Here is a 22,301-nt window from a genome sequence, read left to right on the forward strand (position 1 = left end):
GCATTTCAAAACCACTTTCTCTAAACCCTCCCCCTCATCTCTACTCCTACCCATGTGCAGTATTTATGGAGTGACAGCTCCTAAGTCATGCTGTAAAACAAACTCTGCTGTTTCAACTTGCTCTACTCAACCTTACAGAACAAACAAAACCAGGAAAGATGATTACATTTACAGTTGAATTTGACTCCATTAGGTGCTCACAAATACAGTCAGGTTTGAATTTCTCCTCAGTTCTCTTGGGGAACCAGTTTGCTTTTGTTACATACCTGTACTTTAAATGCATCTCCAGTAATACGGAGAGGTTTATCTGCTCCAGTAGGCAAAGGACCATCTTGGATCATAATCATTTTCACACCTGTTCGCTCCTGAAGAAAAAGCACAGAGCAATTTTCTAAGCAGAGTCCCTAAAACAAGGGACTAGATTTTGGTCATTAAACATTATGAAGGTCAAACCAGCACCGTTACAGAACGTACAAATTCAGGATCAGTCCTAGAGTGTAAAGGACTGCCAGAAACTGCACTGCTCTTGAGGTTCTCAAATAGCTGAAATCCTTGCAAGAACAACCCCCTCCACCTCAACTGCTGACTTTCCAGCCCTTTCCAATATGTGTAGCTGTCTGCATGTAACAGTTATTAAGTGACCAGCCTCCAAACTATATGACAGAGGTCTAATAAGGGCACTCAAAACCCCTCCATTTTTGACCCTAGGTGTTTTGCTATAACCCTCTATTCTTTAAAAACTTGTACCAGATGGAGGAATAAAGAACGTCCAGGAACACAGTTTCTACATAACACAACACTTAATTAGAAAGGGGTGGGATGAGAAAAAAAGATGACATATGGCAGCTTTACCACAGACCAGCAACAAAAGAGAAGCAGAGCACTCTACAAGAGCATGGCTGGCATTAAAATACTGCAGAGCAGAGCAGACATGGCCCTTCCTTGGCTACAGGGATCCCCTCCTGAACAGCACACACCAAGTGTTATCTACAGCACATGGGTTTCTGTCGCAGTTCTGGCAAAACTCCACTACTTGTGTAGCTGGGGCCACACCGATTTTGTAACACGAGATTGGATTTGAGCCCAATCTCCGAAGGCAGAAGAGTAGTCCCTGCTGGAGAAGGTTAGAGCATTCAAGGCTCTCCATTTCAGCCTGTTCCAGTGGATCTAGAGAAGCTGCAGTAGGGAAGAGAGCCCTCAAGGAAATGCATCTTGCGCACCTGCAACTGTTTTATTGTTTCACCTCCTTTGCCGATGACTAGACCCACTTTGGATGCCGGGATCAAAATCTCCTGAATGGTACTGTTGCCATCAACATCGTTGTGAAAACCAGGTCCGTTGCGACAGCGATCTACAATCTGCCCCAGAAGCCGTTTTGCTTGTCTTGGGAAAAGAATCGAGGGAAACAACCATTAGACAACATTGCTCCACGAGACCAAGAGACCAGGAACCATCGGAATGGAGAGGAGAAGTGGAAAGATGGAGGAAACCATAGTCAGCACAATGTTTGCCCTTTTTTTTAAAATAAACTCTTTGATGTCTATTTTCCCCTGTCATGATTACTTATAAGCAGTTTGATTTTTGAAGGGGAAGAGAAAAGGAAGAGCAGCAGCATGCTCTGACCTCTTAGGAAGTTAAGGACAATAGCTGAACTACAGCATTCGGGATGCTTGCTTCAAATGAAGATGCTCTAGGTTTTAACTTTTCTAACACATATACAATAATAAAACTCAAGCTCTGGTCTCCTTTTCAGTCAAGACAAAAAGACACACACTGCTCTGATACTAACACAGCCCATGGATTAACCATTCTCTGATCAGTCACAGGCAACTGCTTTGCTCTTCTCTACCTGCTCTTACCAGCAGCACCAGAACACTGTCCTAACACAGCCTCTGCTCCAAGCAGTAGGTGCTGAAGCTACACCACGAAGCAAGGCAGGGATACTGCAGCAGCCACCAGTGAAAGACTGGGTTCTTCTACTCCTGGTGAGAAGAGACACACAAAGAAGCATTTGGGAGATTAAAGATCCCTTCTCTAAAATCTTTAGCATGTCAGAGCTAACTGACAGGGTTTCCCTTCATCTTGAAGACTCCTATACCAGCACATCCCATTCCTGCCCTTGTCCCACAACCCTTCTGAAAGCAGAAGAAATTCACTGGTTCCCTGACAGCCTAATGCAGCACCTTCCCCTCTCTCCACTTCACACCAAGCCATATCAGGCACGCTAAGGATGACTGAATTCTCTCTGGAGATTTGAAGAACCAGTGCAAACTCATCCCTTCAAGCAGACATTCCCCCAAGGCAGCTCAGGGGGTGGTGCTCTGAGGCTGCACTCAGAGCAGAGCACTGCTTGCCCTTGACTTTCTCACAACAAAAGGGAAAAGGTGGAATTTCTGGAAGCCTGCTTCAAATGTTCTGGAAAAGTCCTGGGACATTTTACTTATCTGCCTTCATATTTTGTGCAAAGTTTTTTTAGTGACAATATAGAGACCACAACAGTTAATACACAACATATTTCAGATCAGAAGGGGTCACTTGGAAATTAACCCTATAAGTTTGTCACTGGACATGAATAAGGAAAACATTCCTCACAAAACCTTTCTCAAAGAAGTCTGACACTTAGAATGGCTTCCTTACTTAATTTTCTTTTTCTACAAGTAGCCTGAAAAAAACAGTTCAAACAACCAATTTGTCAAGAATTTTACCACAAAATTAAATTAAATTTCAATTAATTCCATGTCCATGTTCTGTTTCACAAATTTAGCAGTCTCACTTAAGATTTACTCGTATTTTATTTAAAGACAGCATTGGACATGACTACCTTTAACTGCTTATTTCAGAACCACAAAGTTTTAACTACACTTCTCCCCCATTTTCCCACAACTGCATCTCATGAAGCATCCCAGCTTTTTATATTTTGCTCCTGTTCTTAAATATCCTTTGCTAAAGGGGGAAAACCACCTCAATATCAGCAAGAATACACTGCCTACCCTATGAGTTTGCCAATTATATTTGTTGGGGCTCACTGCTTGCAGTATTATGGTAGAATAAGGAGATTTAAGTACCCTTAGATCTCTTTAGGAATGGAAGAATGATGAGTGTCTTCTCTTTAGAGAGACAATCTTTGCACCAATGTATTTTCAAACGCAACTCAAAGATTTCCAGATGGATTTTAAAAAACCCACCTACCCAAAGGCTGGGGAGAGAAAGAGCAGCTCCATATGTTAAGTGTGTTCCTGTAAGCCTGAGGATCCTGGATCCAGTTCCAGCAGGAGGTCCTCAACTGGTTTGTGAGAGTCTCAAACTCAGCTCCTGGGAAGGGGGAGGGAGGAAACACTGTCCCTAAAGTTTCTATAGGTCTAAAGATAGAAATCCCTGCTGGCTGGCCACGTGTCTCTACCATGCAAGGAGCAGAGAATCAAGACTTGGGTTCAGTCCTTTGCTTCTTGTTGGCAGCAATGCAGAGACAAGCACCCAGCGGGCCTCATGCTGCTCTGCAACAACACCAACACCCCCAGGGTATCCTGGAGTGGCACCCACAGGCTTTGGAGGCCTCATGCAGCCCTTGTTCAGCTGGAAGGATGCTCATCTCAATAGGAGTGGGGAAGCGAAGGGGAGAAGAGAAGTGCCCTTCAAGAGCTTAGCTCAGTATCCTGGAAAGCTGCAGTTACTAAACTGCATCCTAGGTGCCCTAAGAGCAACCTCACCCTGAGGAGGGGAATTCCAAGGAAATTTCTGCAGAGGAGTCAAACTGCAAGTGGAAAAAAAGCCTTTGAGGTGCACAGTTTAAAGCATCAGACCAAGAGGTTCTATGCTCCAGAGACCCTCAAGTTTCTCTAGGCCAACATTTGCTGGTGTGGCTAATAACCAAGTAGCACCACTGACAGAGCACAGCATTAGGGAGAAGAGAAAGAAGGAAAAAGGAGAGAAATGAAATCAGAACTCACTCAATGCTCTCTGGTGTCCCAGTGAGTACACAGGGCCTCTCGGGCATTCCACCACTGTCTGCAAAGGAAATAAGGAGAAAACTTGTGATACATGGAATTAAAAATGTGGCAGCTATTTCAGTGACCATGGAGCACCAATGGAAGCACCTCCCACCTGCACACATAGCATGCTAAAGAATCCAAAGACATCCAGGATCAACATATTTTAAATTATTTACTGGATGTCTGCATTCTTTTAAAGCCTTCCCCACCAATTAAAGGGAAGGGTAAAAACTCGGATAACATTGATCAGCAGGGAACAGCACAGTCTTCCCCAAAGCAAATTGGCACCAAATGATCCCATTTGGATGAATGTCTCATTTTTATGATGCAAAGCCAGCTGTATGGAAAGCTGCTGCCAACCCTGCTGAAATGGACTCTACCAGGAGCTGGAGCTGACCACACCAGTCAGAGGCAAAGCACAGAGCTGAGCAAAGTGAGAAAACCCAGCAGCTTCAGGTCTGAGAACAACATGGATTGTTCATTTGCTCTGCAACCACCTGCTGGTTAAAGGCAGCTCCCTCACTGTTCCATTCCCAAACCACCTGACCAACCTGTTTTCTACCCTGCTTGAGAGGTGGGTCCCACAACAGCTCTCCCATGGCTGTGGATCCATGCTAATGGTGATAACACACCCTGAGCATGGAAAGTGCCTGATCTAATGCACACAACACCCTCTGACATCAAAACCTGCTCACCCACCACACAAAGAGGGGCTTACCTGGAGCAATTTGAATTTTGCAGCCAGACTCTATCTGGATCCGTGAGATCTGCTCTCCTCCCCTGCCGATTACTGCAATGAGTGCAACAAGCATCAGAACAAACTGCTTTTCCTGCAAACTGCAGAGCATCTTCCCCCTTTTACTCTGCTGCAGCTTTTCATAAAGGAACAGTTTGACTCCAGGATTGCAGAAGAGCATCCACAGCATGACCAAATTTATCATAGCAGAAAAACATTAAAATACTGCTGAAAGTTATTCTATTTGCTTGGAAAAACAAAACAAAAAAGCCTGTCTTGCACAGGAATGGAAAGAAATAAGCATGAAAGAAATAAAGCACTAGTCTGGATGATGCTAGGAGAGTAATTTAAGTACATTTTGTTCAGTCTGAACCAATAAGCCAGTTATTTGGAGTACTAAAGAAGGTAAAGACTTGTTTCTTTATAATTCCTATTTTACTGCCATTTTTGAATGGACATGCTATTTGGCTGTCTGCACTCAGCCAGAACCACATCCTGAAATGCTCTATCAACCTCCAGGGAACACAAATATCCCTCTCCCTTAACTCTCAGAGTTAAATTGCTGTTTCACAACAAGACACCCAGAGCACAGGCTGTGCCAATCACCATTCCTACCCTTCCCAGACTGCAGAAACAGCAAAGCTTTGAGTCAACCAGGCATTCCTGGCTCAGGATGCTCCCAAAGAAGCATCTCAGCTGTGGGGCTGCATTCCCCTGAATCAGGGTGAGACAGAGGTGATGCCTGCAAGCTCCCCTCTCCCAGGGCTCCATGTATAGCACCAGGAGTGGCAAATGAAGAGGTCTGGCAGGAGAGGAGGGAGCTTTTCCTCTGCAGGAATTTGAGTTCCAGTCTTACAGAGTCGGGACAAAACTTGGCGCGCTATGGGGTAATTAGCAGGGCCTGTTATTTTCCTCTTTACTCTCCATATATCAAATTGGAAGGGATACACAGAGAGGCAGCACTGGAAGAGTCTATGCAATCACTGCAGTAACACATCAGCAGGAGGTGCCATTGAAAGCCAGAGTAATGATCATTAAGAGGAAGAGAGAAATTAGGATCAAGCTTGAAAGAGAACAGCATCAGGAATGCAAATCTAGGAAAAACTCTGGTCTGGTTGTTTCCCTGCAGCAGATGTGTAAGGAATTTAAAATTCTGTTTAACTTGCCTTTGGTCAACTCATATTTTAACATTTAAATGTTGTTTTCTGTGCTCAACTCTCACAGTTTTGCATACTCAAAGTAAAATGCTGCAATGAAGGGAAATAAAGTCACTTTTGACTTGTTTATGTACTGTGCTAATGGGAATTTAAAAGAGAAAATCACTAAAATGCCCAGGAACTTGTACCAAACATTCTTGTTCTTATTACTGGGACACCAAGCTTTTCCATGAAGTTTGCATCTGGATTTTAAACACAGACCCTCTGTTCCCCATGAAGACAGCATTAAACAAGGCTTTTCCAAGGCTAATAAACACAAAAACTTGTGTCAGAATCAACAGCATTCCTGCACAGGAAACACATCAAGAAGCATCAAAAGCATCCAAGGTACTTACTAAATCCAACCATTTTATCAGGCACTTTGAACTCTTCTGTTATTACAGCCCTAAAAAAAAAAAAAAAAGAAAAGAAAAAGGAAGAAAATCCCAAAGTCATTACAAAGAACAATTTGGAGGAAAATACAGCCCTGCCATGGAGCCTGGGCTCAGCACAGGGGCTCTGCACTCACAAGTAAAAGCACATCACTGTTACAATTCTTTGTTTTGGAAGGGATCTCTGATGGTCACACAATTCCTCCTACGCTGGATCCATTTCCAGTCTGTCTCTGGTACCTTGAATGGAGCTGATGGAAGAAGCTCCTTCTGTCATTCTTGCTCCAGATAGATTTAACAAAAAAAGCACAAAGTTTCCTCATCACTGAGCGTGGACCTTCCAAGCAGCAGGGTCTGCCCAGAGCTTCTGGGTATTCTCTTCCCAGGAGACACCAACCACAGCCAGTCCTGACATAAATCCCCCTTCTCATATTCACAGGTTTGGTGGTTTGGGACTCTTTTTCACTCGCTTGTCCTTATAATTCTTTTCCTTGGAATTGTCTTCAATTATCCTCTGAATTCTTATTATCTCTAGACTTCCATATCTATTGCTCTTTGGACATTTTCAAAACAAATCACTCAAAGCAGTTTCCTAAGACCTGACTATAGTCAAGTAGAAAGAAATTAACTTGGATTGTTTTTTTTGTTTAGCTTTTTCTGTCTTAGAAAAAACACAACACCATGAACATGGAATTTGCAAATATGCATTATATACAATTTGCTCAGCAATCTAAAAAGCAATTAAACATCTGCATTGTAAGTTCAATGCAGGTTTTGTGGGCAGATATATTAAAATATTCCCATTTTTTTGCTTTAGATCAGTCAGGAAAGGTGTAAAATACACATTAGACTTGATTAGCTAAGTTGCAGATAAGTACTAACACTGCCTACCCCTTTCTAGGATGCTGTAGTAGGACATTAGCTTTAACTTAGCCATTAAAAATTTAAGGTTCTACAGCCTTATGCACATTGTTTGTCCCTTCTGCTGAGGCCCCAAACAGCTGGTTAGGATGGAAATGCACTACCATTCACCTTCAGGCTAATCCAGCTTTAGAAATGTTCTTCCCTTAAAAACAACACAGAAAATTCTCAGGAGCAGGATTTGAGAAAAACTGAGAATTTTACATTTTTATTGGATGCTGAGACATGCTGGATGACAACTCCTACTTGTTTCAGTCTTCCCAAACCCTCTTTGACAAAGGAGTCATCCCAGGTCAAATTACACCAACAAAACTAAATAACAACAACAGTTACATGTGTCTGTTTGATACTTCCATCTTTTACCAAAATACCAGATCTTTTTTCACTTTTTCTGCCTTGCCCCTGCCAGGGCAGGGGAAGGGAAAGGAGAGAGAATTTCTTTTTTTCAGTCCTGTAGATTTGCAGAGACCAAATCCAAGTTTCACATCAACTCCTCTTTTTTCAACAGAACAAACAAGCCAGGCTGTAGAAAACCCAAGCTGACAGTTTTTCCACATTCTCAACCTCTGACTTTCTAACACTACTACAGATGGTGGATCAATAAACAATTAGAATTGATCAATAAATAATAAAACATAACCCACTGCTTACCTTTGATGTACCAGGGCCCCTAACTGGTTACCTACTGTGGCAGAGAGAGAAAAAAGGGAAAAAAAATCAAAGCATTAGCACGGATAAACTAACTTCATCCCTATAGAAAAAGAGTTCTTACCGTTTCATCAAAAAAGAAAGAAAAGCAAAACAGTAATTTAGGTTCAGTGGCTGAAATGAATGCGTTATGTGCTACAAAACAGGAGGGGATTTCTTGATCAACACACAGCACAGCCCAGTGTCCAGCTGAACACAGGATAGGGAATTGATCCGTGTCTCCCCATGCTGAGAGTCATGGGAGAAAATCCTGCCTGCCCAAATCCAAATCCCTGCAACTAACCTCCCCCCTTCCCAAATTAAACCCAAAGTAGTAAAAAAAGGGAAAAGGGGGGGAGGGAGGAGGAAGGAGAGAAATCTGAAGGAGACCAGTGTGCATTAATAAACAAGAATAAAAGCCAAGCAGCCTCAGAGATTCCCTCAGTCCAAGCATTGACAGGGCTGGCACATACTTCTCTCAGTGTCTCTGATCTGTGCTCCATGGAGCCCACTTACACGGAGACCTGTTAAAGGAATAGGGCTGTTAAATAACCTCGTGGCACCCAAACACTGTTTCAACCCCACAAAACACATGTTCTTCAACACATTCCAGGCATTTCTGCCATGCTAGCTGGGGGTCCAGCCATGATTAGCAATTATCTCCCTACTGACAACCCTGAGACAGACTTCTCCCCCCGCCCCAACAGATTAGATCGTTCTTCCAAATGTTAACGGGGAAAATATCATTAGACCAACTCATGCAAAGTAGGAACACGAGCCCTGCTGGGCTTCCTACTGGACTTAGCCTGCAGCAAACCAGCTAAAACCCAGACCATTTGGTGCTAACAACCAGTTGAAAGATTATATTGCATGCCTGGAGGGCACAGAACAAAACAAATGAAACTGGCCAACATGTGAGCTGTGAGAATAAAGATGCTGTTTCAAACTACCTTGCAGCAAGCTGCACATTCTTTGACCTGAAATAAATTGGCAATCAGCTGGCAGGGATAGAAAGTGGATGCATCCCACACTCACTAAATCTGGTAGAAAAATGCATCAAGTTTGTGGCCAAACACTTTACTCAAAGAAAATAGACAAAGAGAGTCAATAGTGTATTTCTGCTGCGTGTCAATACCTCCGTGATAGTTCAGGACCAAAATATTGACAATGTTTCTATTTTATTACTCTCTCCAGCTCAGCGATAAGACAACTGCTGTGTTAATTGACTCATTTAGTTTGTCTTTGCATATTCTCACCCTGAATATGAAAAGCTCTAATTTGATAATTGTGAATATTGCAGTTGAAAAAGGTGGGTGATGTAATGGGGAATATTTGCTCTGGCTGATAAGCTTCTACCACAGAGCTGAGCAAATACAACCAAACTCAGAATATTTCAACTCCATGCAGTAGGTCTGGTGGTACTGGTGTAGAGTGGGGCTGCCACAGCCAAGGCCACTCATTATCAAGATGCCAGAAAGAGTGGTTTTAACCCTGCAAAGGCTGTATTTAAATCTCCACTTCTCATTTCAATTCACCAGAACTGCTCCCTTAGCAATCTGTTCCGCTGCAGCCGCTGCCCACAAATTATGAGACAGACACACATCCTATAATCAACTCCCCAAGTTCATGCAAGGAAGGGAAGAGCCTTCATTTTGTAACACAATCCTACACTTGAAAAAGCCAGCTTTGGAGGGGAAACCTGGACCAGCACAGGGAGTTAAATCAGTCAGGGAATTAATGCTTTAGATGCAGGTAGCAATGTCCCTCCAACTCATTCTGAGTTGCAGATTCCAGAGTAAGCCATTCATCCCCACAGGGAGATATCAGCCTTAATGCATGTTTATTGGACAAATTAGTATGGAAAAATTATGCCACAGTAAATGATGTGAGAGACCATTCCTTCCACAGTTCACAGATAAACTGAACTTGAAGGCAAATGGAGAGAAATGGACATTATTTACTTCAAGTCATTCATGATTTCTCTCTGTTTTGAGGGGGAAAAAATGATGTGGCTCCCAGTTCCAACAAGCTAAAAGTCCATTCCCTCTCCAACATGTCCATTTTTCTCTGAAAAGCAGGGACTGACAGAGAGGCAGGGCTGGGGCAGCCACAATTCTGAAAGCTGATGCACCATTCCACTGTCTCCCTTCACACCGAGGAGGGGGCTGAACCCTGACAAGCCACACACATATTTCCCCCTTTTACATCTATTCAGTACAATTTAACTGTAACTGCAGTCATTTTATTGCAAATAAGGAAAAATACTGAATAAAATCAGCACAATTTCCTATTAATGGCACCTGCTGGTTGATAACTCTTCAATCTGCTTTACGCTTCACCTTAACTGAATCCTACCTAACAGACACTCAAAACAAATGTGGATTTTTCTTCCACCCCATAAAACAGAGCAGTGCCTCCCACTAAATTAATGTGCATGATGGGAATATGCAATCTCTTCAGGAATATCTGCATGGCTAGAATAAAATCAGAGCAACACATCTCCTTGAGAGCAGTGGAACAGGGCTGCTTTTCATACTTTAGAGCCAAAATGGGATCATCATAAATATTAGAAAGCTACAAAGATTGTTATCCTACTTCTCATCATTAAATATTGATAGGTTTTTCTTGAATTAAATAGTCAAACCCTAATAATTTTTGTGTGTGACTTCACTGCAAATCTTTGGAGGTTTTTTCCTCTCCCTTAAACCATCTCATTTTAAAAAGTGACCATCTGTAAAGTTACAATTTTGAAGAACAGTGGCATTTTGTGTATTAAATAAAATCTTTTGCCAAGAGATCTGGACTTTTGCCCTGGTCCTACTGCTGCTGCAGATCTGTCAGAGCATCAGTACTGACTTCCATCAGCAGTAAAGGATAGAATTCCCTTCTGCCCATCACTATTTTCATTGAAAACACATTGGAGGGAAAGAATAAAATACTCTGTACAGCAGGATCATGTCGTGTTTGAGCCCTTGGTTCTATTAAAATCAAATTTTATTACACCAGAACAAGTCATCTTCAGATCTGGATGTACCACAGGAGCTCTGGGAGGAGAAAGGAGTGGAGAGAGGGAGGTGAGGCTTCTCCAAGGTCTCTCACCTTTGTTTTCCCAGAATCAAAGGGTGCCCCAGCCTTCAGCTGTAATGCTGCTGCTTAATCCCATGGATCTCCCAGGACACTCCTTTAAAGCAGCCCAAACAAAGCGCAATGCTCTGTCCATCAGTCTCTTTGCAGCAGGCTAGACCCCTGCTTCCTTTGAACAAAAGGAGGCTGCTTCTTTAAAGGTTATTTGGCATTAAACAAACTTATTAATCTCTGCTGATAATTAGAGGGACCTTTTAATTACATCAGAAGCCGGGGCAGCAGTTGGCCCTTAACAGGTGGGCTGGGGTCTGTCCCAGCAGCAGCCACAGGCAAGATGCCACCAGGTCTGTCTGCAGCTCACACTCACCTGTCCCCACAAACATCAACCCCTGCAAGTGGCCACAGAAATGCCAGCTCTGACTTCCCAGGAGCAGCACAAATCAACCTGATCCCTTCCCTGCACTACAGCTGTTTGCAGGATTACGTTCAAGTTGTTTCCAGAAAGGGAAAAAAAAGAAGCCAGGGGAAATAGAAATAATCAGTCTCAAGGTCCATCTAACACCAGAGCCAGGTTACCAGGGCTGATCCTGCTGCTCCTCAGTTCAGATGAGGGTTATGTTAAAGGTAGTGCAAAAAGCACTCAGACATCCTGGTTTCTGATATTATAATAAATCTGTTTTTCCTGGAAATGCTTGAAAAGCAGCTGAATTTCTTTTGATCAACACATTGACACCTGTCTTAAGGCCACTTCCTCAGCTGGCATCAGGCAGCCACAGCAGCAGCTGTTTACAAAAACAGATGGGAAGAATGAGATTGTCCTGAAAGACAGACAGTTCTCCTGTCACCTTAAACACTTCCTCTGCAGACAATTTTTTCAGCAGTATTAGGAACAGAGATAATTTCCCAAGAGCTGCATGGGGATAAGGAAGCAGTGAGACCTGCACCCAGCTGTGAGCATGCAGGATACAGGGAAATTTCCCACCAGATTTGTTTCAAACCCATCCAGAGGAGTAGAATGTATCCAAATTCACTACAATATGCACTATAACATTTCTAAAGCATGTGTAACAACATAATCACTTCTTGACAACAACACCTCCAAACTGTGCTTCACGGACAAGCAGAAAATGGAGACAAGTGTGGGCATGAAATTCCAACACCCCTTGTTGCAGCTAACAGAGAACCAAAGAATCATCCATATAGGAAATGCTTTCCTAATTTAAGTGTCCTATTAAAAGCAACTTCTATCTTCCAGATGTTTAAAGCTAAATCTGCATTACAGACATTTAATTACACAGCAGCAAGAGCAGGTAGCCCAAGAGTAAGATATGGATCACACCACAAAGAGGTACAGAGCAAGAAGCACCCACAGCTTCAGGTAAAGAACAGCACAGGAGGATCCCACATGTAGGGAGGAACCCATCACACAGCTGCATCTCAGTACAGGACTTACTAACACCATTAGAAATAAAACCCAACATGACCCAAGCTGAAAGAAGTGCTACAACCCTGACAATTCCTGCTTCTTTGTTAAATTCCAGCCCTTTAAAATATGACTTCTGTCATTTCTCACCTTCTCAAAAAACAGGTTTTTGGGAAGGGAGTTGGACAAAGCTATATACAGATGTGTATGAACAACCCAAGGGCAAACACAGCATTTAAAAACAATTACAAACAAGGTCCAGTGCTGAGGACAGGGTGAGCAGAACAAGTGCTGATGCAGGAGTCAGGAACAGCCACTCTGGGAGGCTCTCCCAGGAACAACACCCAGCCATGGAGTTATCTCCAGAGCACAAGAAACCAGCAGCAATGCACTTTTCTAGCCCAGACTCCACTGTATTGACAGGCTGTGTGTCAACACAAACAGGCTCACCACGTTCTGGGGCTCACCAGTACAAGTTTAAGTGCAAAGTCCAACCTGTCACTGAAACACTACAACCAGCTCACGTGGTAGGAGTTCCTAAAACCCATTTTGCCAGGAGGTCAGAGCTCCAGTCTGATGAATCAGTGACAAACACAGGCAGGGTAAATGTTGTGAATGACAGGCTCCCAGAGGGCTATTTTTACTCCTTTTCACACACAGCCACATCCCAAAGCTCAGAGCTGTTCAGCATTCCCCAGCACTGCCCAGCTCCTTCCCCTGCAGAACCAGCACACACCAGCAATGCCAGACCTCTGGCTCCTCAACAAAGATACAAAATGTGGGGCTCACCCAGATAAATCCATTCTCTCCTGAACCCCCAAACCAAAGGAGCAGCAGCAATCTGTTGCTCAAATGGAGCCAAGAGCAGAGAACAGAAGTGGGGGTGGCATGTGTTCAGAAAACAGTAATGGTGGCAAGCTCCACATGAGAGAAGCTTCTCCCCATGCAGCACCATGTTTTTTCAGACTGAGGAGCAGACATGCAGCTATTTTCAGCCTTTGTATCAGACAGAAAAAAATTCTTTTCAAAATGAAGTGCTAGGTAGCAGCTTGGCTTATCTCCTCAGTACTCCTGAACATGTTCATGGGGGAGAGGATCACCCTGCAGGGCTGTGAGTGTCAGGAAAAACACCAGAGGAAATAACAAAAAGGAAGACATAGCCATGCTTTTTATTTCTTCACAAGAAAAGGTGAGCTCTTTGCATCTGTACAGCAGCAGATAATACAGGTTAAACACTTGTAACAATGCATATCATTAGATTTATAAAGCCTAAAAAACTATTTTTTGAGTTCTAACATTTTTTGTTAGAACTCTTGTTCCAATAAAGATAAGAAACTAGTGGCTTATTTTAAAATTATAACAATTCATACAATATTGACTTATGACAGTTACCAGTTATGTTCCTTGCAATAAACCATCCTTTGGCTATGGCCAATTTTGAATTCTTCAGATTTCAGAATTCTCAAATGATAATGGAGAAAGCAGAGCTAAATACTGGATGTTTCCTTCCAACTTGAATCACCTTACATAAATACTTTTTCTCCTTAAAATTCAAGTAAAAAGCAACCAGAACTTGACAGCAACTCAGCTCCTGGGCTGTGATTATTGTCACAGGTGGAAAGGAACATGTGTAATGCTGTCCCTACACATTCCCTGCTCTCAGAAAAGAAGGGCTATCAGGGAAGAACATGTGCTGTGTACACCTGCTGCTCTCAATGTGGGCTCCAGAACAGACCCAATGAACAAATCCTCCTCCCTCAACTACCACAGACCAAGATTTAAATGACACAGTTTGTTTGCTGATTCCCACAGGTCATGAACCACCAAAGAATTGCTTCACATTAACACTAGTGCCTAAGAACACTGTGCAATCCAGGTAAGAGTAAACAGCACAGGGCATCTTGTATAAAATCTCTACACACAGAAGGCTGCATTTTCCATCCTTAAAACGTAACTGCCTCCATAGATGGATTTCAGGAGCTGCATGCACAAGACTGACTAACCACAGGCAGCTTACCTCCATCATCCAGGGGCCGTTTCTGCACTCCATAACCGTAGACTGAGGGGTCCACAAGTGTTGTAGAATTATTCAAGTGAGGAATATCTCCAATTTTAGCAGCAATCTATAAAAAGGAGATAAAAACATTATCAGCCACCACAACTAAATACTGTTTCTCCCAATAAAGTTTTGACCCCAGGCCAATTTTCTCTCGGGTTGTTACTATATAGGTGGATTTGTAACAAGGTGCTTCATTTGTAAAGCAAACAGTTTTCTGCTTGCTTTTAATATTTGCTTAATTAAGATCATATTCACCCAGTTCCTCTTCCTGATCATAAGCAGCCCTGGAACATTACATTCAGGATTATTTGCTCAATGGACAGCTGACAAGCTAAATCTTGCTAAGAAGAGGGTTCAAACTAGCCCACCAACTTTGTCCTGGAGCAGCTGTGTGGGAGGACTTGTGCTTCCTCCTGCATCCATGCAGATCCAGGCACACAGAAATGCACTCACACCCATGGGGGAGCAGAGGAGAGTGCAAACACAGCACAAGGACAGGTTTGGGAGCTCCCTGTCAGAGACTGGATCACTCTTGTTTGCTGTGTGAGGAATAAGCCAGTGGGCAAACTATCAGTGCAGAGCAGTTTCTATTTCCTGCAGTGGTCAGTGCAGCACAAACACAGCCAACGCTGCCTGTGCCTCCGCTTCCAAGCCTTGCACAAGGGAAACTGCATTCCCTGCTGAGCCAGGACACAAGGAGCTCATTCACAGCAAAGAGGAGAGGCAGGTGTCACAGTGAGGGGACTGAGGTAAGCAAATAAACTGAGACACACACCTAAACACCACTCAATGCAAGAGAAAAGTGAAGCTCATCTCCAGTGACATCTGGGGACAGCTGTACAGGTGGGTGCTGACAACACAAGCTCTTCCAGCTGCTCTCTGAGCTAATTGATAGAAACCCACCCCAGAAACAGCCAGGTGCATTCCCTGGGTGCTGCAGCCCATCTCACCCTCACAGGACAGGCAAAGTGCACTCTCACAGCTCCCCTTGCCCACATAAAGTATTTTGCTTTAAGCAAGCACAGAACAAAGCACTTACAGAACAAATATCAAGTACACTGTATGCTACAGCACTTGCTTCCTTGTCCAGCAAAAATAAAATAATTTCATCAAATCTTTACCAAGAGACTGATCTCACTCCATTATAACTGGGTTTCACCAGGGAGTAAGGAACAGGAGCAGATGAAAGAGCATTTTACACAGAGATGTTTTAAATGACCAATATATCTAAAGATTTCTAAAATTTGCATTTCACTGCAACAGAAAGACATCTCCAGCAGCTCTGGTTGTTGACACTATCTTCTGCTGAAGTGGAACAAACAACTGCCCAAGATGCAGAACCACAGGGCACTGGAAAAAAGCTATTTGAAATAATCTAGAAAGATTGAGGGCATTGCTTTTAGAAAGAGAACAGCAAACATTCTGTTCAATGCCTTCCATGAAAAGGGCCCCAAGTTTGGACCATTTTCTCCTTATAGTCCATCCTGTCTCGTCTCCTTTTGGAAAGTCAGAAACTTTGCTGTGTCAGGAATGTCAGAGCTAGAGAATAAAATCTTCCACTGGTACCAGCTGCAATCCTGTAGTGCAGCTTTCATGACAAGCATTTTGTACAGCAACATCTTCAATCAGTCCCCAGCCAGCTGGTTCTGAAAGCATTAACACACCTTGTCCTGTGCAGGAGCGAGGGCCAGGTGATGCTTTGCTCTTCTGATAAATGTTGTAATCCATGGATTCAGCCCTTTCCCCTTTCCCTCATGCTTGGGATGAAGAGAATTTCAATGAAATACAAAGAGCAGAAATGTTTTCTGACTACTTCAATGCTGAAATGTAAATTTTAAAATTTATTTTACAGCAATCTATGAACAGCTTTCATACAGTAACTTAGACCAAAAAGAACAGTGTCAGGTATAACACACCCTGACATTTAATTTCAACACCCTATTCAAGAACTCTTTCTGTCAGTGGTTATTTACCATGATTTACAAGTTATGGATGATCTTTTAGAGATGAAACCACTCAGCACACACTCCAGGAAAATCAAAAACCAGTCTGTGGACAGCAGAAGCTGCTTAGGAAGGGAAGGCAGCCTGAAGTACAAAGTTGTTCAGGACCTTTGCTGGCACCAAGGCTGTGTCCTCCCACCTCAGGGAGCTTTGTGAACCCCAATGATCACCCTGGCACAGAACCCTCCAAGTAAAGGGCAAAGCAAGAGTGTTAAAGCAATTTTTACATTATCAGCTTTTAGGATATTTTCCTTTCTCCCCCCCTCTCCCTTTATTTAAACTTGTGCCCTTATCTCTAAAGCCTCCCAGCTGCCACTGGATTAGAGGCAGACAATGGTGCCACCCCACCACAGCAGGAAAATGCACCCTGCAAAATGAAAAGCTGAGCTTTCCAAGTACATGGAGCAGCTAAAATACATTTTAACACCTCATGTTCAACTTTAAATGGGAAGCTCAGATTTTATGACAAGTTCAGCAGGGAAGTAAGCACAAAAAATTAGGACATGGCAAAAGCAAGCAGCCCCAGCCCTTATCTGCCTCAACGACCTTGAGTAATGTACTGCTGTTAGCCACTGTTTTTGTCCTGCTCCATGCCAGCCTTAGTTTTTTTTCCTCCTTTTTTCTTCCACTAAAACCCAATGCATCCATTTTATCAAGCTCTGAAATACACTGGGGAAAAAGCATCACTGTTTCTGCATCCCAAAATAAAGCTCTGCAACAAAGACTTCAAAAAACAACACAAGCCCCCAGCTGCAAATAGCACTGAAAGCCAAGAAAATCAAATTAATCCATGAAGTTATGTGAGAGATACAAGTTTTCCTACACCTTGCACTTCTGTTCTCCTATACATTTAACAGCCAGAAAAATGACAATACAAAACACAGAGTTAATACAAAACCACTTCTAAACATGGAGCTCCTTTGCTAGGCACACTCAAACACAAACATCTGCAGAATTTCAAGAGAACAGGCCCAGCTTCTAGGAAAAACCTCTCCATGGTGCCCTGCAAAGAACAGCAACAGATAAAATCACCAATTCTAGGTATTAGCAGGGTAAAAAAACTCAACAAGGCACTGTCATCTGACCCTTCAGACTATTCTGGTCCTTGTGCTGCTCCTCCCATTCCCTCAGCAGAACACTTGAGTTGGGCAGACAGACATTTCTCCAGAGCTCTGCAGAAAGCAATAAAACCATCCACAACCATTCCAGCTTCTTGTCACAGGTGTTTTTCCTAAGTACCAGAGTAATTGGCAAAGCCTAAATCTACTTGAAGATGTCCTGAGAATGGATTCTGCAAAGGGGTAAAGTTTGTCCAAGACCCCTCCATCACCACAGAAATTAAAGTCAGAGCCTGATACAAGGAAAGATTTCAAACACAGCCTGCTGACTCCCAGTCAGTCTCAGGATATTCCCCATTTTTGAGGCAGCCAGGATAGCGCATCACAGGCTCACCAAGCCTCAGCCTCTCCTCTCCAGAGCATTCCCAGAACCCCAGCAAGGCACTGCTTGGTCAATAAGAACAAAACTTAATGGCAGTCTGAGAGAAATTCATTTTAGTCCAAAGTACAAGCAGCTCTGCTTATTTTCTGACCCCACTATTCAAAAGGGGAGCAAACATCCTCTCTCTCTCTTCCCACCCCAAAGCCAGCCTGCCTGGGAGCAGCTGCACAGACCTGTCCCCACCTCAGAGCCACCAATCCACTGGGGACATGGTGCAGAAGATGCAGGACAGAGCAATCCAAAGTCCCAGCACTGCCTTGAAAAAGTAATTATTCATAAATCCCAAATATTTCAGAGTCCACAAAAAATCCAGGCAAGTCCAGCACAAATGCTGAAAGCAATGCAAGGTAATTTCTTTCAAATATATTCCAGGTTTCTATTTTATATTCCCATAATCATCTCACATCCCAGTGGCTCTGAGGAATGCAGTTTCCTTGAGTCAGGGAAGTCTTCCTTGTCCTTGTTCAGATGTTCAGAGCCAAGCTCTCTATTCCATAGCCTGGTTGTGATGTTGTGTGTGGCTCTCATGAGAACTGAATTTAGCAAATTTGATTCCTGGTCTTGCATGTGACACAAAACCTTGAAAGGTTCCAACATCAAGGCAGGGATGAGCAACCCATAAAGTAAGAAGCTGAATTTCTTTCCTCTGTTCCCTCACTCCCTCAGAGCAAAAGGAATACTCCAAAAAGGCCAAAAGCTGTGCCAGATCAGTACAGCTCAGGCAAGCACAGCACCAAACCCTTGGTGAAAGCTCTGCCATCACCTCCAGAGAAATATTAGGTGCAGCTGCATTTCCATTTTCCCCTGATTCTCAGCCAGGAAGGTCCATCACAGACTGCAGGGTGCTGAGGGAAATATCCATCACCTGAGCAATGAGGAGCATTTTCAGTGACATTTGGCAATGAGTCACTAGTGACAACCTGGTTCTGTGCAAGAGAAAACCACCTGCTCTCTCACCCAGCCTCTACAGAACTCAAATCTCAATTTATAATTTAGAACTCAAACTCAAATTATTTTCACTGGGGAAGGAAACATTTCAGCCCTCCAATAGCTCCTTTCATCCCACAAACCCTAACAGAAAAAAAAAAAATCATATTCAACAGGCAGCAAACAACTCACTGCACAAAAATGTAGGACACTGCTCTCCCACAAACACGTGCAGAGCCCACATTTCCCAACACTCTTGTTGCCAGGCTGAGACAGCCAGAAGGCTGCTGCTGGAATCTTCCAGTTTTGGGCTCATGGAAACCCTGCAGGTACAGAATAATTGCAGCAAGTATAATGAGCTTAAGAACAACCCAGAATTATTTACTGTTTATTATTCCACCTCCCTCATGCAGGGTTGGGGTCTCTCAGACTCCCCCTACAAACAGGATGAGAGCAGTGAGGCAGCTCCAGCTCAGATCCATTTGCAGTTTGAGTTCAGTTTGTGCTGTTTGAGCCCAGGATGCTCTGAGGCATCACCAGTGGTACACACAGAAGGGTTTGGGGTGGGAGGGACCTCAAAGCTCATCCAGCTCCACCTCAGAGTCACCTTCCACTGTCCCAGGTGGCTCCAAGCCCTGTCCAACCTGGCCTTGGACCCTTCCAGGGATGGGGCAGCCACAGCTGCTCTGGGCACCCTGTGCCAGGGCCTCACCACCCTCACAGGGAAGAATTTTTTCCTAATATTTGATGAAATGTCCCCTCTTTCAGTTTGAGCCCATTCTCCTGATGGAAGAATCCAGTCCCTCTGCAGCCTCCCTGCAGCCCCTTCAGATCCTGGAGGATGCTGTGGTGTCCCCATTGCACCTTCTCCTCTCCAGAGAGCCCCAGCTCTCCCAGTCTGGCTCCTCAGGGCAGCTGCTCCACACCCCTGACCAACCTCATGGCCTCTTCTGGACTTGAAACACTCACAAAACAATTCCAACCAGCTGCACTTCAACAAATAATTATTTTCTTTTACATAAATGAGTTATTCAGCTGCTAACAGGTGCCAGCATTATCAGATATTTAAATAAGATGTTTTTTTGCAAGGAGTAAGATAGAATCAGGTCAGACAAAAGCAGCTGCAGCACCAAGCACAAAACCCAGTCTGGCTACTCAGACATCACATTTCAAGGACAGGGGCTGCAAGAAGCAAGGCCTGGCTCACCCTGCAGCAGCTCACACCCACCAGCCTGTGCTGAGAGGGAAATCAGTGGCCCCAGAGCAGCTCCAGTGTCCTGGGAGGGGCAGGGCGTGGATCTGCAGCACCAGGTGCCCCTGGGCAGGCTGCACACAACAGGGACTGGCTGCCCCTGATTCCCAGGGGAGCTGGGAGTGAGGGGACAGCACCCACAGAGAGCACTTGGGAGGTTTTAGGGTCCAGCTTGGCTCCCTCAGAAGATTGTCAGTGAAATGACAAAGTCTGGGCAGCAGGAGGGGATTTCTCCCACCTGGAGAGAGCAAAGTCAGGGTCTTTGAGCAGCTGCTCCTGGCACTCAGCTGTGTCACAGCTCCTTCATGTGCAGCCACAACCTGCTCAGAGATGAAACAAACCCCTGAGGCAGACCTGCAACAGCAGATGGGAACAACAGCCACAGCACCCGTGCTGGGAGCAGCAGCTTCTGGTTCTGCAGCACCTTCCACAAACCAAGGAGCACAGAAATACCTGGAATAGCCTGTGCTGAAGGCAAGGGTGGTGATTCCTGCAGGGCTGGGCACTTGCACTGAAACTTCCCATTTCAGCACTGAGTGAGCTCATGGATTCCTCAGGGAGCACCTCAGTGCCCCCTCCTCTCTCCCTGCAGGGAATGCCAAGCTCCTGCTCTGCCCAGGGCTGCATTCACAGAATCAATCAGCTTGGAAAGGATCTCTGAGGCCATAGAGACCAACCTGACTGATCACCACCTTGTCCATCAGAGCATGTCACTGAGTGCCACATCCAGGGTTCCCTTAAACACCTCCAGGGACGGGGAATCCACCACCTCCCCGGGCAGCCCATTCATGGCTAATTCCCTTTCTGTGAAGGGATTCCATGCAATGCCCAACTAAACCTCCCGTGGCATGGCTTGAGACTGAGTGCTCCTGTCCTGTCGGTGGCTGTCGGGGAGATAAGTCCGACCCCAGCTGGGCACAGTCTTCTCTCAGAGAGTGACACTGTGACAGTTTCCCTGAGCCCCACCTGGGGACAGCCTCCTCTCAGGGAGTGACACTGTGACAAAGTCCCCCCGAGGCTGCTATTCTCCAGGCTGAGTGCCTCCAGCTCCTCACGGACACCCAGCCCAGCCCCTTCCCCAGCCCCTCCGGCCGCTGTGAGACCCGAACCGGCACCGCCTCAGCCCCGCCAGAGCCTGCGGGCCGCCCCCTCCCGCACAGCAGCGCTGCCGCCCCGGCACCGAGCACGGCCGGGCTGTCAGACCCGCCGCCCCCTCAGGGCTCCGCTCTCCCGGCACAGGGGCAGCGGCCGTGCCCCGCCTCCGCTCCGCGGCCTAGCGGCGCCCCGCTCCTCCTCCCGGCCGCCCCCGGCCCGCCGGCCGGCGCCTCACCTGCCGGGCCCGGTGCAGAGCGTCCACGAAGCCCTCGGGCTTGATCCCCACGGGCGCCGCGCTCTGGCTCTGCCCCTGCGCCAGCTCCGCCATGGCCCGCGCCCGTCCCGCCGCTCCACCCGGGGCCCGCGCCCGGAAAGGGAAGGAGCCCCCCGCTTCCGGCGGAAGTGCCCCGCGGGGGCGGGGCCGCGAGGGGGCTCGCGGTGAGGGGCGGGGCCGCTCGCGCGCCGTGGGGTGGGGATGGGGGAGAGGGGCGGGGTCAGGATAGGCCACGCCCACAGGGACCCCCGGGACCGCCCACGGGACGGACCTGGGACACTGAGGGGACAGGGATGGGACACCGAGGGGACAGGGATGGGACACGGCGGGGACGGGGATGGGACACCGAGGGAACACGAGGGGAACAGGGATGGGACAGGGGTGGAACACGGAGGGGACACCGAGAGGACCGGGGCGGACAGGGATGGGACAAGGATGGGACAGGGATGGGACACGGCTGGGACACCGAGGGGACAGGGATGGGACACCGCGGGGACCGGCAGCGTCGCTTTCCCGGACCTTGCTCTGACCCTGCCATCCCCTCCCTACCTGTGCCAGCCCGGTCCAGCCCGTCCCCACCTGGGACATTCCGTTCCTGACCGTGCCATCCATCCACACTTGTGACATTCAGCTCCTGACCATGCCATCCCATCCCCTGCTATTCCATCTCATCCCTGCCTGTTCCCTCCCATCCCTTCCGTGCCATCCCATCCCTACCTGTGACATCCCATTCCTGACCGTGCCGTGCCATCCACACCCGTGC

At 45.8% G+C, this 22,301-nt stretch overlaps 1 protein-coding gene across 7 annotated transcripts in view; it reads right to left on the minus strand.

Annotated features, from left to right (window-relative positions):
- Nucleotides 1-21,598, minus strand: part of FUBP3 (far upstream element binding protein 3) — a 38,710-nt gene extending 17,112 nt beyond the window's left edge. For 4 of the 7 annotated variants that reach the window (XM_054283966.1, XM_054283964.1, XM_054283960.1 and 1 more), the window contains exons 1-9: nucleotides 21,500-21,598; nucleotides 14,446-14,551; nucleotides 8,395-8,445; nucleotides 7,886-7,919; nucleotides 6,278-6,327; nucleotides 4,708-4,779; nucleotides 3,948-4,005; nucleotides 1,221-1,383; nucleotides 267-365 (exon numbers count right to left, since the gene is read on the minus strand). In XM_054283966.1, the coding sequence (XP_054139941.1) occupies nucleotides 267-365; nucleotides 1,221-1,383; nucleotides 3,948-4,005; nucleotides 4,708-4,779; nucleotides 6,278-6,327; nucleotides 7,886-7,919; nucleotides 8,395-8,445; nucleotides 14,446-14,551; nucleotides 21,500-21,592 (726 nt within the window). In that variant the 5' untranslated portion in view covers nucleotides 21,593-21,598. The remainder of the gene's footprint in view (nucleotides 1-266; nucleotides 366-1,220; nucleotides 1,384-3,947; nucleotides 4,006-4,707; nucleotides 4,780-6,277; nucleotides 6,328-7,885; nucleotides 7,920-8,394; nucleotides 8,446-14,445; nucleotides 14,552-21,499) is intronic. The other 3 variants (XM_054283961.1, XM_054283963.1, XM_054283962.1) reach the window with 3 other exon arrangements.
- Between the last annotated feature and the right edge of the window lie 703 nt (nucleotides 21,599-22,301).

This window comes from Melozone crissalis, unplaced genomic scaffold, assembly GCF_028551555.1.
Source record: "Melozone crissalis strain CALT ecotype California unplaced genomic scaffold, PUWL_Pcris_2 ptg000041l_1, whole genome shotgun sequence".
NCBI classification, from domain to species: domain Eukaryota; kingdom Metazoa; phylum Chordata; class Aves; order Passeriformes; family Passerellidae; genus Melozone; species Melozone crissalis.